The sequence below is a fragment of the Sus scrofa genome, chromosome 13 (genome assembly GCF_054392235.1).
Source record: "Sus scrofa isolate SSC_HxYL_T2T_F1_AM1 chromosome 13, Sscrofa_HxYL_maternal_Yorkshire_Landrace_v2.0, whole genome shotgun sequence".
Classification (NCBI taxonomy): Eukaryota; Metazoa; Chordata; class Mammalia; order Artiodactyla; family Suidae; genus Sus; species Sus scrofa.
In genome coordinates, this window is record NC_139395.1 from 87049145 (window position 1) to 87064844 (window position 15700).

General features: G+C 47.7%; 1 protein-coding gene across 1 annotated transcript; it reads right to left on the bottom strand.

Annotated features, from left to right (window-relative positions):
- Nucleotides 1-240: 240 nt before the first annotated feature.
- On the bottom strand, nucleotides 241-14005 carry SEC61A1 (SEC61 translocon subunit alpha 1). Its single transcript, NM_001244354.2, is given in 12 exon segments — nucleotides 241-531; nucleotides 2110-2186; nucleotides 2684-2875; nucleotides 3160-3357; nucleotides 4647-4807; nucleotides 6210-6363; nucleotides 6633-6742; nucleotides 8994-9125; nucleotides 10354-10432; nucleotides 10524-10589; nucleotides 13637-13704; nucleotides 13873-14005. Coding segments are annotated over 12 exon segments (1431 nt in total). The 5' UTR covers nucleotides 13880-14005; the 3' UTR covers nucleotides 241-344.
- Between the last annotated feature and the right edge of the window lie 1695 nt (nucleotides 14006-15700).

A 15700-nucleotide genomic window follows, 5' to 3' on the forward strand; every position in this document is an offset into this window, starting at 1 on the left:
GGAACAGCTGAGACCACTGCAGTCACATACAGCGCCGAGAAGGTGCAATGGTTACGACAAAAGTTACATGGACCTGGGCACAGGCACTCAGCACCCCTACCACTGGCAGCTTAAGACCTCACTTCTACAGTTCTGATGCCAGTGCCAGAGTAAAAAGCAAAATTTCAAATTGGAAAATTTCGAGCACTTTAGAAAGTGGAATGAAAGAATATGAAGTTCAAACATGTTACTAAACCCAAGTCTCTGCCACAGCAGCGCTCAAGAGAAGCACCCACAGTGTGGCTTCGTTGTTCCCTTTTCAGCCACCGCAGAGCACACTGCCTGCCTGGTCCAGGAGCCACAGCTCAGAAGAGAAGGGCCCCCATGCTGCCAACCTCGCTCTGCTCCTTTACAAAGATCTCAAAGTACTGGTAGATGATGGTAACCGCGAGCAGGATCCCAGTTCCAGACCCGATGGCGCCCAGGAAGTCAGCCAGGACGGAGAGGGCCCCGATGCACAGCCCACCAAAGGCCGCAGCAGTGGGGATGTACCTGGGGAAGGAAGACCGGTCAGGCACTGCTGCCAGCAGATCCTCCAGCCTGGCCACCAAGACCCAGGCCACAGGAAGGGGACAGGCAGCCCAACCTGCTTACCTAACTCCCTCAGGGGTCATTCCAAGACCCCATAAAGCTTTATCTACTCACACACCTTAATGGTCCAGACTAGGGCGTGCGGTCTAGTGAGTGGCCACATATCACATATGGCTAGTGAAATGGAACCAGTCCAAATTGAGTTGAAAACGTCAACACAATATTTTGAAAACAAGAACATAAAATATTTCTTTGTGACTTAAATTAATTACAACCTAAAATGATATTCTGGAGATACTGGGTTAAATAAAATATTAAAATTAAGTTCACTTTTTTTTTTGGTCCTTTTGCATTTTCTAGGGCTGCTCCCACGGCATATAGAGGTTCCCAGGCTAGGGGTCTAATCGGAGCTGTAGCCACCGGTCTACGCCAGAGCCACAGCAATGCAGGATCCGTGCTTCATCTGCGACCTACACCACAGCTCTCGGCAATGCCGGATCCTTAACCCACTGAGCAAGGCCAGGGATCGAACCCGCAACCTCATGGTTCCTAGGAGGATTTGTTAACCAAGGAGCCAGGATGGGAACTCCCTCACCTGTTTCTTTTACTTTCTTTTTTAATTAGGAAATTAAGTGATATATAATGTTATATATATATGTGATATATAATGTTATATATATTAGTTTATCTCTTTACTTTTTTATATGACTAGTGGAAACTTCAAACTTCCTATGCATCTTGCGTTCTATTTCTACTGAACAGCGCTATAAACCTATGGAAGCATTAGAATTTTTAAGAAAATGAATCAAATTGCCCACCACCTTTGATAGGGATCAGAAAACAATGTGGCATTTGCCATACTGACTTCTTATGATTGAGGCAAGCAAGCAGTGGTCCCAAGGAGAGACCACAGGTTTTGATGACAAAACCTGATCCTATAAACAGTTTCACAGGAAAACAGCCATATCTGTTTGTTCACATACCAAGTACAGCTGCTCCCCAGTGACAATGGAAGAAACTGGTAGCTTAAGAGTCTAAGACACTCACTACAGCCAACCCTGCTGCCCAAGAGACAGCCCCACTGTGAGGGGAGAGGAGTGCAGACTGCAGCATCCTCCTACCCCCACCTGGCGCCCCACACCTCTGCCCAGACTCACAGCACCTGGATCCCTCTCTGACTGGCAGGTCTTAGCCTCCAGCACTGACCTTCTAAAAGGGCTCTTGCGTGGCAACCCCTCCCTGCAGCCTTTGCCAGCCTCTCTGGCCTCACCTGAACTCAGACCCCAGCCCCCTGAAGAAGCCTGACCCTCCACCCTCCTGGAGCTCCCCCAGAGGACACTGCCTGCCAGAGTACACTGAGGTACCAGTGTTCTGCTGCAGCCCTAGGGCATGCAGTCTCCATCCATGTGGCTGGCTCTTTGAGAAACAGGGCCTCTGTACTGATGTGATCTCTTCAGTGTCCAGCACTTACCAAACCCAAGGGTACTGGAAGGCCCTGGGACCCAAGGGAAAACTTTAGCTATCAGGGCCAGCACTCACCGATTGAGCTCATGGACCATGGAGGTCTCTCGGTGGCCCCTCATCACCATCTGCTGCTCCTTCAGCTGCTTTGCAACCTGTGTGATGTCCAGCAAGGGGAGGAGTGTTCAATTTCAAACATGGAGTCCAAAGCCACGTAGATGTTTCAGGGCAGTACCACTCACTCACGGATTCCCCTCCCCAGAACCCTAACATTTGCATAGACGACTTTAAAACTGCTGCAAAAGTAGTTCCCTGGTGTCACTGCTTTGTCACGGGTTTGACCCCTGGCCTGGAATTTTGGCATGCCGTGGCCAAAAATAAAAAAATGAAAATAAAACTGCTGCAAAAAAGTCAAATGAAAAAGTCTGGTTTTAGTTTGGCTGCAGCTTCCCAGACAAGCACCGATTCATTTACCCTGGGCTCCATCTCTGGCCGCTAATCTTTGGAACTGGCCCTAACAAGGACGAAACACCATGTGTTTACAGACTACCATCCCAGGGGGAGGTGACAACCCAAGAGCCCTCATACCCGTCAGAGGTGAGACTATGGCTCCAGGTTAATTACTTTCCTAGATACTGTAACTTATACTCACATCCTTGGCAGAGGAGCCTGAGACCTCAATCCAGGTTTTGGAGAAGAAGGCACAGGAGCCCAGCATAAACACTATGTACACGACGGCGTGGACGGGGTCTTCCAAGACAGAGCCAAAAGACTCTGGAGGGGACAGGTAATAGCAAAGGCCGCCAACAGGATAAGCACGTGCTGGGCCACCAGAAGAAGTGTCCTGGAAGACCATGTAGAAAGTCTGAGTGTCACTTCACACCTTGGCATGAGGACAATAGCAGTTCTGAGCAGATGGGAAAGAACAGTCTCGCTCAAGTGCCCACAGTGCAGTTTTCTTACCCAGAAGACATTTTAAAGTGAATTTATAAAAGGCACAAATAGAAAGCATCTTTGACTGAAACACTTGCTCGTGAGCAAGACACATGGGTACCCACTACTGCTGTCAGCTGCAGCCCTTAGACAACGTGCCCTGTACCCAGCGGTTTCTGAAGGTGCTGTACTTACAGACCAGGTGCCCAGCAGGCTAACCAGCAGGTTGCCACTGAAGCGGGCGGACAGCATCTGGGAGATGACATACAGGTTGGACACCAGGGCAGACTGCAGGATGATGGGGATGTTGGAGGTATAGAAGAGCTTGATAGGGTAGGTGTTGTACTGGCCTCGGTAACGGGCTGACTTGATCGGCAGGTCCACGCGGAAGCCCTGAGGAGCCAAACAGAGACAAACGCCCTCACTGCCTCGATCCAGAGCACACCAGGCCTGCCTCAAGGGAGCTGCCCCAAGCCCGGTGCCAGGGCTCTCATGCCATTCCCCACCCACCACTTGGGGGCAAAGAAACAGCAGCTTCCCAGAAATGCTAGTTTAATGTGCACCCAAGCACAGCATAGTGAAATGACATCTGCAACCACATGATTACACAGAAAAACCTGCAAGGACACAACCAGGTCCTCACAGTGGTTCTCCAGTGACTGGTCTCCCCCATGCTTTCACAGCGGCCCTGAGACAGGGCTACCATGCTCCTGCCTCACACCCCAACCCAGCACCCCACCTCAGACGAGCTGAGCTTTTCTACTTTTCTATGAATACGACCTCTCCCTCCGCAACCCTTATAGAAGAGTTTCCTTTATAAATACATACATACATACATACATACATACATACATACATACACACACACACACACACAGAGCTCCTAGTGCCTAGAAAAAAGTTCAGAATATAGAAAATCTTAAATATGATGTTAACAATCTGATCCTGAATACTTGACCAGGCCCTAAAGAGTAAGCTTGATAGTAACCAGTTTCAGCTGAAGGAACAGACATGTTTGGTCCTCAGGAAAAGCATATGGTGGTATAAATACCTTTTCACAAGCACAAAACTGCCTCTCAACTGCTATCCTCTTTTCCATAAATGTCAGAATACAAAATGGCTGATCAAAAAATACAGAGATTAATCCAAGTATAGGAAAGCAACAGGCAGTTCAAGCCTCCTCCTCAGAGACAGGTTACATAGACTCCCAATGCGAAAGGTAAGGGCTCTCAGGAGGAAAGCCTCCCCAAGACGAGGACACCGCCTCAGCTCTCTGCTGATTTGGGTGGGAGAGCACTGAGGCTTTGGCGCTCAATCACTTTTCAATTCTCTTGAACTAAGACCTTAACAAAATAACAGTTCCTGCTGTGGCGAAGGCTGCAACCAGCTGCCACTCAGATTCAATCCCTGGCCCAGGAACTTCCATATGCTGCAGGTGCAGCAGAAAAAGATGATTCTAAAAAATAAAATCTATTTGCTGACAGGCCCAAGCAAAGGACAGGACTGTTACATCTGCCTCAACTATGTTAGTCCTGCCACAACTCCATGGAACCCCTTGTCCAGCTCACACAGGACCTCCTCCTTCCAATGCCACCGGGTCGGGGCGGGGGGCAGGATGTGCACAAGGCATTCCGAACCTTCAGTGAAGACCGTCAAACCCCTGGGGTAGGATTGGAACATACCTGGAAGTAGATGACCACGGCAAAGACAAAGATGGTGGCAATCAGATTCATGAGGTTGGGGAGATTCTGGCGGTAGAAGGCCTCTCGAAGGGCCCGGACCTTGTCCGTGCGTGTGGCCAGCAGGTGGAACAGGGCAATGATGGCACCTTCAAACTCCATTCCTGTTACAGACAAAGGTAAAGGAATAAATTAGTAATCTGGCTCAGATTCTTAGTGGCCAAAATAGAGAAGAAAATGGAATTGGCTCTATGAGTCACAGCGCCTGCTCCTATAACCACAGGAATACAGTGGACTTTTCTCAGCCCTTATTTCTGTTTCCTCCGTAGATTTCAACTCACAGGCTTTTCTACCTCTGAATTAAATGATCTCATTTCTCTGACATGTGAGTCAATAGCCATTAGAGGGCAGAACAGTCAAGTGCAAAGTCACACCTGCAGGGTCTGCTGAGCTCTAGCAGAAAGGGTCCTGGGGACTCCCCGGTAGCACAGAACCCCCAGCTCAGGGTGAGGGTTGCTCAGGTCTACGCTCCTAACACTGATGGCCAAGCCCAAAGGGCAACATGCATACCTGCCACACAGCCGACCCCTAGCAGAGTTCATGGCGGATCACGGGAGGGTGCCCAAGGAGGAAGGCTAACAAGAGAACCAGGAAAACATGCAGGAAGCAAACGAGCTTGCAAGAGGCTCAAAGGAAAGAGCAAGAACGGCCTTCTTTGGTCTGGGGACCTATTTTTAGTTTCACTAATGAGATTATGTGGTCTCTGGAGACCTGCGACTCCGTTTCCAGGACACAATTCAAAGAAAATAGTCAAATGTGCATGAATATTTATTTTTCACAGACTTTTCTGAGTGAATGACATTTAGTGATGAAAAAAGCTGATTTTCCTTTCCTAATTAGTCAACTTCCTTGAATGTTCAGAAATTATTAAAAAAATCTTCTGTAACAAGATTTTCCTGGCATTCTAAGGTATGAGGTTTGCTATACCTCTACTATGAATCAGGCACCATGTAACTTCATATTATTTTGCATTTAATCCTGGCAACCAAGACACAGCCAGGTTCCGAACCCAGCTCGTGAGTGCCCAAGTTCCCAGCTCTTCTACAAAGTTGCCCCTGTATGAGCAAGTATTTTGGTTTGGTTCAGTGATTTTACTTTTAGAAACTTAATCACTGAGAGCAACTGCCAAAATAGTAAAGATGAATATATGAGCATGTTCACCATCTCACTGTTGAAATGACAACAAAGACAGGAAACCTAGACATCTATCAAAAGACTCATTAAAAGAAATCTGCTTCATCCATGAAGTGAAATCCTGCTATACTCAAAAACAATGAGGCAGGATAATGTATTCTGGCAGGGCAAATGTCGATAAACATACTCTTTACACCAGAGAATGCAAGTTACACATCAATGTGAGCATATACCTATTTGTGTTTCAAAAAACTTTGCAGATGCATGTAGAGAAAGCAGGAGAAATGTACCTAAAACCGATCATATTTCCTGGGAATGGGAGAACGCTGGTACTTTTTAAGAAACCCTTTCCCCAGGGCACCAGGCCCTCACCTCGGCCAGTGTTGACAGTGGTAGGGCTGAAAGCCTTCCACACGATGGTCTCGCAGATGTTTGTGGCAATGAAGAGGGAGATCCCAGAGCCCAGGCCATACCCCTTTTGCAGAAGTTCATCCAGAAGCAGAACAATCAGGCCAGCAACAAAGAGCTGTGAATATTAAAAAATAAAAGTAAAGAAACCCAAAGAGACTGAACTGCTGCTCCCACGGCATGGTTCTGTCCTTTCTCAGGAGCCGGCTTCTCTGCTGTAGACACTGAAGGTTGAGAGGATGGTGGCTCCTCTCCGAATCAGAAGCAAAACACGGACTTGGGCTGCTTCTCAGTAAGTTTCTTCTATGCTCGGTTCAGAACTGTTGTTGTGGGAAGTGTGGGGTGTGACAGGGCACCTCAGAAGGAGGGTGCCGGTGTTACATTTACCTGTATGGTGATCAACAGGCAGATCCCAGCCCCCATTTCAGAAGGGTCTCCATACATCCCCGTCATCACATACACGATGGACTGGCCAATGGTGATGATCATGCCAAATACTAGAAATCAGAAGGAGACAGTGTTCTCAGGGGGGCCACCACATGGTCCTAGAGGAGCAGCTATCAAACAGCAACTCTGTGCTGGGCTCCAGGAGAACAATGAAGACCACTGCCAGGAAACACTCAACAACCACACTGTCAAATAACAGTAACACACAGTAATTCAAACACTTTGGAACAAAAGCATGCAGGCTCCTTAATTCCACCTCCCCCTCCTAAATTCCTTTCCTTGCAGCGACAGGAGGAGGAAAAGAGTTGAGGCATGACAAACCTAGTTTCTATGATGGGTGTGAAGACAACACTCAGAAGCACACACTGGTGACATCACCAGCCCACAGCCTCCACTCTTGGGCTCAGGTGGCTTGGGTTCTGGGAGAGCCAGTTGCCTGGGCCACCTGACTGGCTCATGCTCAGGTCTGAGTCTATGACACAGATACTAGCTCTGGGTAGTCATCTCTTCTTAGTGTCTAATGTGTTTTTTAGGGAAAAACCTCCCAATGCCACCAATGCAGTTATCCCACTTGCCCTGCCACAAAGCTCTACGGCGATGGAGGCCCCTTTTTGTAGATTGCTTGTTTTTTGTATAATTCATTACACTTCATTGTGACGCACAATGGAACCACATTGTAGATGACTACTCTAGTAACCGTGATACTAAATGGATCTCCTAGTATGGGATTTGCCTTCAATTTCAGCTTTTCTGCTTAGCTGGCCAAAAAGATAAAAATTTTACTACAAAGTGCCTGTCAAATATAGTCCCTATTTTTAGAAGTGCTCAGTAAGACTGAATTCTTGGAGTTCCTGCTATGACATAACAGGTTAAGAACCCGACTGCAGTGGCCGGGTTGTTGTGGAGGTACAGGTTCGATCCCTGGCCCCATGCAGTGGGTTAAAGGACCTGGCACTGCCGCAGCTGCAGCATGAATTCAATCCCTGGCCCGGGAACTTCCACATGCCAAGAGTGTGGCCATAAAATTTAAGTTTTTAACTTATTTTTAGGGCCGCACGTGCAGCGTATGTAAGTTCCCCTGCTAGGGGTAGAACTGGAGTGCAACTGTTAGCCTATGCCACAGCCACAGCAATGCCAGATCCGAGCCACATCTGTGATCCATACTGCAGCTTGTGGCAATACTAGATTCTTAACCCACTGAGCCCAGGGATCAGACCCGCATCCTCGTGGATACTATTTGGGTTCTTAACCCGCTAAGCCACAATGTGAACTCCTGTGGCCATAAAGTTTTTTAAAAAGACTTTTTTTGGCCTGCATCTGCAACATGTGGGAGTTCCTCAGCCAGGGATCAAATCTACACCACTGCAGCAGCCCGGGCTGCTGCAGTGATGCTACTGGATGCTTAATGTGCTATGCCACAAGGGCATGCCTACGCTGAATTCTTAAGGCAGGAAGAAAAATCAAAAAATTGTCCCAAAACCACCAGAGAAAAGTTGATTTATGCTTCTGAAAAATAACTCATGTATACATATTTAAAATCTTGATTTGTGTCTGAAACTGACAAGTTTAAATCAGATTAGTTTTTCTCACTCAACTCTTACTGGTTCAAGATCGGTAAAATTCCCTGGTGTGGAAGAAAATATGGCTGGGGAGGAAACAGTAAATATCATTTCCTAACTAATATATGTCAGTTCACTGATGACTGGACATGCTTACCAGTACAACTTACCATTTACTACTGAGCGAGTATCATTATTATCCTAATTTTTACAGGTGAAGATAGTGGGATGTAAGAGCTGTCACCTAATTTTGTCCCAAAATCACAGAACCGGTAAACATCAGAGCTAAGTTGAGAAGATCCCTTCTCCACTATGCTGAATCCCTTCAAACTCCCAGAAAAACAACCCTTGCCAAGGAACTGCTTGGCCATTTGCCAGGCACTGACTAGCCTTTTACACACATTATTCAACGGATGTGTTACAATAGCTCTAAGGCAACATTAACTCCATAATCTAAGTGGTAAAGAAACCCCTCTTTCCACTGGACCAGGCAGCCTCAGGGCACCAACACCTCTGCCCCCCCCACCCCCCGCCCCAATCCAGCCCCTCCCAATTGCTCTCTAACACAGGCCATGGAGCATCCCTGGGGCTGGTGGGCCAAGGAAGCTACAACCACCACCCTCCTACCAAAGGCAATCAAAACCACCAAAACCAAAAAAACATCTGATGCCTTAAATTCTGTAGTTTCAGAATTCAGATTCTCAACTACAGACATCTGAACATCAATCAAAATCCCACTTACACTTCTGAGCTCCGTTGAAGAGGGCTCGGTCTTTTGGGGTGTCACCAACTTCAATTATTTTGGCGCCAGCCAAGAGCTGCATGATGAGGCCAGAAGTGACAATGGGAGAGATACCGAGCTCCATCAATGTGCCTTAAGGAAAGGGGGAGACAAAATACGTTAGCTTGGAGAAGCAAGACTTACCTAAGAAAAAGAATGTGCAGGAGTACCCATTGTGGCACAGCAGAAATGAATCTGACTAGAAACCATGAGGTTGCAGATTGGATCCCTGGCCTTGCTCAGTGGGTTAAGGATCCGGTGTTGCCGTGAGCTGTGGTGTAGGTCACAGATGTGGCTCGGATCCCACACTGCTGTGGGTGGCATAGGCTGGTGGCTACAGCTCTAATTTAAGCCCTAGTCTGGGGACCTTCATGTGCCTCAGGTGTGGCCCTAAAAAGCAAAAAAAAAAAAACAAAAAAACAGGAATGTGCAAAACTGGACTGTGTACCCATGACACAAACCCAGTGTGTTTCGGTCTAAGTATTTAATTCAGAGAATAATCCCAAAATATCAGCAAGTAGAGGATAAGACAATTCTGCTTAGTCTTAGGAAGTGACACACACTCTGGCATTTAAACTGACGGTTACATTTAAATTCACCATAAATGGTTTCATTCTGGTTGTACAGAGATAAGAAAGGTTTGCCTCTTCACCAGTTAATAAAAAAGGATAACATTCAAATAATTTTCAGAGTCTGGAAAGGAGGCCTGTACAATTGTATCTAGTTGTGAATAAACCTACACTTCCATTATACTAAAATGACCTAGATACTTCCAACTGATTTGGAACGGTGATTTGAACCATATTTTTAAAATGAGTTAACCAGAAACAGTATCAGCATAAACATTCAACCTCCCCCACCCCCGCAACACAGGTAACTGGTTAGAGTACACAATACAATGCTATATATTTGGGAGGGAGGGGACATACATATGTAACCTATAAATATGGAAAAGACATAGCTGGGGAACAAATTACATTTTCTAAACAATGTTATCAATACAGAATAAAGATAGGTAGAAATGTCATCATTTCAGCCGTCTGAAAAGCATTCTAGTTCTTCCGTGTTTTCAAAAATTCTCTATGATGATGTAGACCTATCTTGTTGTTACAGGTTTTATACTGCATTCAAATGCAGTTCTGAATTCAAAAACATGCATGGGTGGTGAATCTGGCATTTACTAAGGCTATTTATTTAGCACAGCATGCTAACATTCTTTCCAAATACTCTGACCTCTACCTAAAGCCAAAGCCTGTAATTTCACTGCAGGCAGCCAGTTCAGCCCACACAGTACAGAACTGGTGCAGAGGGCCAGTCCTACCTCTGTTTGAGGCAAGGATCACTCTCATCCAATAGAAAGGGTCGGCTGAGTCTGAAGACATGATGCCAAACAGGGGGATCTGGAAACAAGCAGAGAGCAGTCAGTGCCCTGGTCTTAGCCAACCCCCTGTCCTACCCCCACCCCTCCTGGGGAGGCCAAGCCCTGCTCACCTGGCAGCAGACCAAGAAGATGAAGAGGGTGATGGCAGTCCATAGCACTTTCTCCTTAAACTGAATCTACAGTAGAAAAGAATAGACGAAGGCAAGAAGTTATCTTCCTGAGCAAATTAACAGAAATGGACTCTGATCAGACCCTTTCTCTGTTCACCAAAGAAGCAAGACTTGAACTCTCCAAACCACATACCAAATGGAGGCACCAAAACGTAAATACATGTACTGTGTGCTTTCCACATACAAGGCACAGACACAAAGACCTTCACGAGATCTCATTTAATTCTCACAGCATGTAACATTATTATTTTATAAAACTGAATCTTAGAAAAGCTAAGTAATTTGTCCCAAACCCCACAGCTATAATGGGTTTGAATCCAACGCCTGTGCTCTTAACCATCTGCACGAACAGTTTAGGATTGGTCACCAAAATCAAAGACTGTTGTAATAGAAAGGGATTCCAAATCGGACAAGCCCTTACAACATAGGAGCAACAACTTTTCATCTGAATTCAATTCATTTTGTTATTGACAAAATCTTGATATTCTGGAGTCAACTAATTTGGAATTTGTGATTATTAGTGTATTCGTCATGAATTAAGGGTAAAACAATGTAATAAACACTGGAGAAGGGAAGGAGAGCTGCATGGTCAAGCTATTCACTGACTACTAAGAGCATCTGTTTCAGAGTTTTCCTATCTCCTCAGACCTGACAGTAGGACAGGTGACTGTTCAGTCATTTTACGAATGACTAATAAGCATTGTAGAAGAGAGCCACTCTAGTACTGAGCAGCTAAGGGGGACTATCCCCAGTCCTCTGCTCTAAAGCCTAAGTGTCTTCACTAGCCTGCACAGCAGGAATGGCTGTAACGGGCTTAGAATGACTGTATTATAGTAATTACTGTGTGGACTAAGGAAGTGAAAGTGGAAACAACTTGTGAGCGGCAGTACTAAATGAACAAAATTGTGTTCTTGGAGTTCCTGTCATAACTCAGTAGAAACAAATCTGACTAGTATCCATGAGGACACAGGTTTGATTCCTGGCCTTGCTCAGTGGGTTAAGGATCTGGCATTGCCATGAACTGTGGTATAGTAGCAGATGTGACTCAGATCTGGCATTGCTCTGGCTGTGGTGTAGGCCAGCAGCTGCAGCTCCGATTGGACCCCTAGCCTGGGAACCTCCATATGCGAGGCCCTAAAAAAAAAAAGGTGTTCTTAAAAAATACTCTTTTGGCATTCCTGTTGTGGCTCAGCAGAAACAAGTCCAACTAGTATCCATGAGGATGTTGGTTTGATCCCTGGCCTTGCTCAGTGGGTTAAGGATCTGGTATTGCTGTGAGCTGTGGTGTAGGCTGCAGACACAGCTTGGATCCTGCATTGCTGTGGCTATGGTATAGGCCGGCAGCTGTAGCTCTGATTTGGCCCCTAGCCAGGGAACTTCCATGCTGCAAATGCGGCCCTAAAAAGAAAAATAAAATAAAATAAAATACTCTTTTAAGCTGAGGTCTAATTAAGCATGGAACCAGAGTCCTGATTCTCTGGTCAGCACTGGCTGTAGTACCTTTGTGTCGACCACTGTCCACAGGCCTCAGCAAGACAAGCACATAAAGGCGACAGGGATGGATATTCAGATACTGCGTGAGAGAATGGGCTGAATTCATAGACTGGTCTTCATGCGAATGCTCCCTTTCCTCCTCTCACTCACCAAGAGAGTAAGGAGGCAGCCAAGAAAAGGCAACACAACTACAGGCTGACCAGTAACATAACATGCTTGCACTGAAATGATTCTTTACAGGAAAAAGGAGTGGACAATTTTTACAGACTCACTTTTTTAATAACCAAGCCTCCTCTCCCGTATGCAGCTAAGTTCAACAGGAAAAAATTAAAAACTGTTTATCCAGTGTTGTCTACTGTGCCCCTTAATAGCCCCCAACCCACCCATGTCTCCCAGCCCACTCCCACAGTTCACTCTCTACTGCAAACGCCTCTCAACCACCAAATCTACTATCCCGCCCCAGAAGCAGCTTCCTAATCTGTCTGGCTCCCACTGTTTCTCAGCCACACTTTCTGTTCTGTTGATACTGAACCACATCTAACACCCTCCAGCTACTGATCTCCTTAAGCTTAGCATGTTCTATATTCCTTATGCCTAGAATTCCTTTCCCCCTTTTTAAGGAAAATATTCTGCTGTAAAAACCACCATCAGACATCATGTCTCCCATGGTTAATCCCTTCCAGAGCCACTGTGCTGTACCCTGCACATACTTCCACTGCTTCATCCACCACACTCAGTTACAAGACCAAGGTCACACAGTTATTAAGAGACTGTGCGAAGGATAGGTCCCAAGCACAACCCTGCCTCCAGAGCTAGGCTGCTGGGGATGGACAGACAGATGGGGATGGGGACACACACACATACAACTTTGCCTATTAGCCCATCAAAGCCAGCACATATGTGGGGCATACAGAAAGAATGCAACAATGAAAATATATTACTGTTAATTCTCTTTAAGAAACCAATGAAATTTTTCTTCTTTGTTTAATAGTTTTACATACAATGACAACACTCACTGTCTTCGCCTGTAGCTAACTGTGCAGCAGTGGAAATTCTGATAAAGATTCAGCAAAGCTCTACATTTCTATCTTTCCAGGTTTTAAATCACCAGCAGTAAAAGCAGGCTTCACAGAATGAATGCCCTTGTTCTCAGTAACGGGACAGCCCACAGAAACGGTACTAACTCAACCATACAGAGTAAAGTGACTACTCTTAGCTTCCTGTAGCAGCTGGATACAAGGAGCATCTCCTGGAATACTGACCAGTCCACGACCTGCTTCTGTTGGAGCTGAAGGAGCAAGGGCTCCACCTAAGCACCCTGAAGCTCCTGAGGCCCTATCCACTCGGGCCAGGATCCATTTTCCGGGCAGGGAAAACCCGAGGCTCTGCTCACCGGTGTAACCTCTGCAAACGACGCTCCAGAAAAGCACGGCGGCTCGGCGGAGGCTCCCACACCGGCAGGCCACTTGGCTCCGCTCGGGGCAAGGGGGGGTCCACTCGGCGTGTCGGGGTCATTTGAACGGGGTGCAGGCAGTTTCCCACGCCTTCCCTGAACTTACCTTCCGCTCCGGCTTCTGAATTTCTGGCAGGATGACACAGAAGGGCTTGATGACCTCCAGAAACTTGACTTTGAGAGGAGAAACAAAACAGTGTTAGGGCTGAGGGTCCGCGTGCCGCCCCGGGAAGCCGTCTGCCGGGCCAGGTGGGGCAGGGCGGGGGACAGGGTGGGCTTCGTGGCTGGGGCAGCGGGGTCCCGTTCCCGCCCGCGTCGCCGAGGCTGCCCCGAGGGACTCACTCGCCATGGCGGCGGCTGCTGGGCTCCAGGTCGGGCTCCGGGTCGCGCTCCGGCTCCGCTGCGCTGCGAGTGCAGCTCTACTGCCCGCCCGGCCTGGTCCGGGGCGCCGCGCCTCGCCGAGAGACACGTCAGTGATAGCGCCGCGGCCGGGCTCTTCCGCTTCCGCTTCCTGCCACGCTCTGCGGCCGCGCACCGCCTGCACAGGTACCACAATTCCCGGCGTACAGCGGGGCCCCGAGGCCGATGAGGAGGAGGGCCGGGGTCGGGGGGGTCGGGGGGCGGGGCGTGCGGCTGCGCAGTCTGGTCCGCGAGCGCCGAGCAAGGATACCGACTCACCTCTGTGCTCCTCGCAGCACCGGCGACTAGTTACGCCTTAGATTCTGACTTTTTTGGAGCAGGCCTGTCCCGGCGCTACCTAGGTGCCCGGTACTCACCAGGTGTGCGGTGGCGGGGCGACAGTGGCACCCGTTTGTGGGGTTTTTGAGCGAGGCCGGGGCCCAGTTCGTGGTCAGGAGGCTCCTGGGAGGAGCCGGGTCCTGGGTCCAGGGAGGCCTCCGGGAGGAGGCGCCCCAGGGTTGCGAGCGCAGCACCTGGTGTGACTGCCCGAGATCGTGGAAAGAGAGAAGTCGTCTTTGGCTGGAGCCAGGGCTGTGTGAAGGGGAACCTTACGATTTAATGGTCTTGGGGCCGGGGCGGGGCGATGGTGCTAGACGGTGAGTTCATTTTCCCGGCACCTGCAATCCACGGTGGCCCATGGTAGGTACTCAGAAAGAAGGGAAAGAGACTGCGCTGCCCGCATCTAGAGGAGGGAGGTTTCTTGGAGCGGTCTGCATCCGTACTGGTAGAAGTTGGAGAAGCAGATGTGGCAAGATGCTTTGTGCAGTGTTAACTTAGGGATTGTTATTTCAGTTTTTCCCTTCCTGTTTTTAGCAGTTAGCCAGGACTTGTAAATCCTTGATTCAGAAGTTTTTGTAAAACAGGAAGTCTTTTCTACAAGGTTTTTGAAAACCTGACCCATGGGTGGAAAATTCAAGTGACTGCCGGAACTTCTTGAAATGACTCAGGTGTGGCATCATTTGATACTTTTCCTCACAGGGAAAAGTAAGCTCTGCTACTCTTTTAGGGCTGCTTCTGAGATCACGCCCCATCTTCCGGTCCAGGATTCCTTCATAATCTCCTCTGGGGTTTTGGCCAGAAACTGAAACTGTCAGCCGCTGTACTAAGTTCAGCAGATAGATCAGAGCTGATATTTAGCCCATATGCACCCTGAACCATACTGATGGTGAAAACATTGAAATACTTAATGGTAAAGTGTATCGTGGTAAATGTATTGTTGCAGTCAGCTAATACAAGTTTTCATATAAAATCATTGGTTTGTACTGACAGTTTTTAAGACATTAGTACCATAGAAAATGGGCTTCCACAGAATTTGTAGTTCCCATTGTGGCTCAGTAGGTTAAGAACCTGACTAGTGGAATTCCCCTTGTGGCACAGCAGAAACAAATCCAACTAGTATCTGAGGATTCAGGTTTGATTGATGGCCTCGCTCGGTAGGTCAGGGATCTGACGTTGCCGTGAACTGTGGTTTAGGTCAGACTCAGTTCAGATCCTGCGTGGCTGTGGCTGTGGTGTAGGCTGGAAGCTATAGCTCCGATTTGACTCCTAGCCTGGGAACTTCCATATGCCATGAGTGTGGTCCTAAAAAGCAAAAAAAAAAAGAACCTGATTAGTATCCATGAGGGTTCCAGTACAATCCCTGACCTTGTTCAGTGGGTTAAGAGTATGGCATTGCTACAAGCTCTCTCGTATGTCACGGACGTGGCTCGGA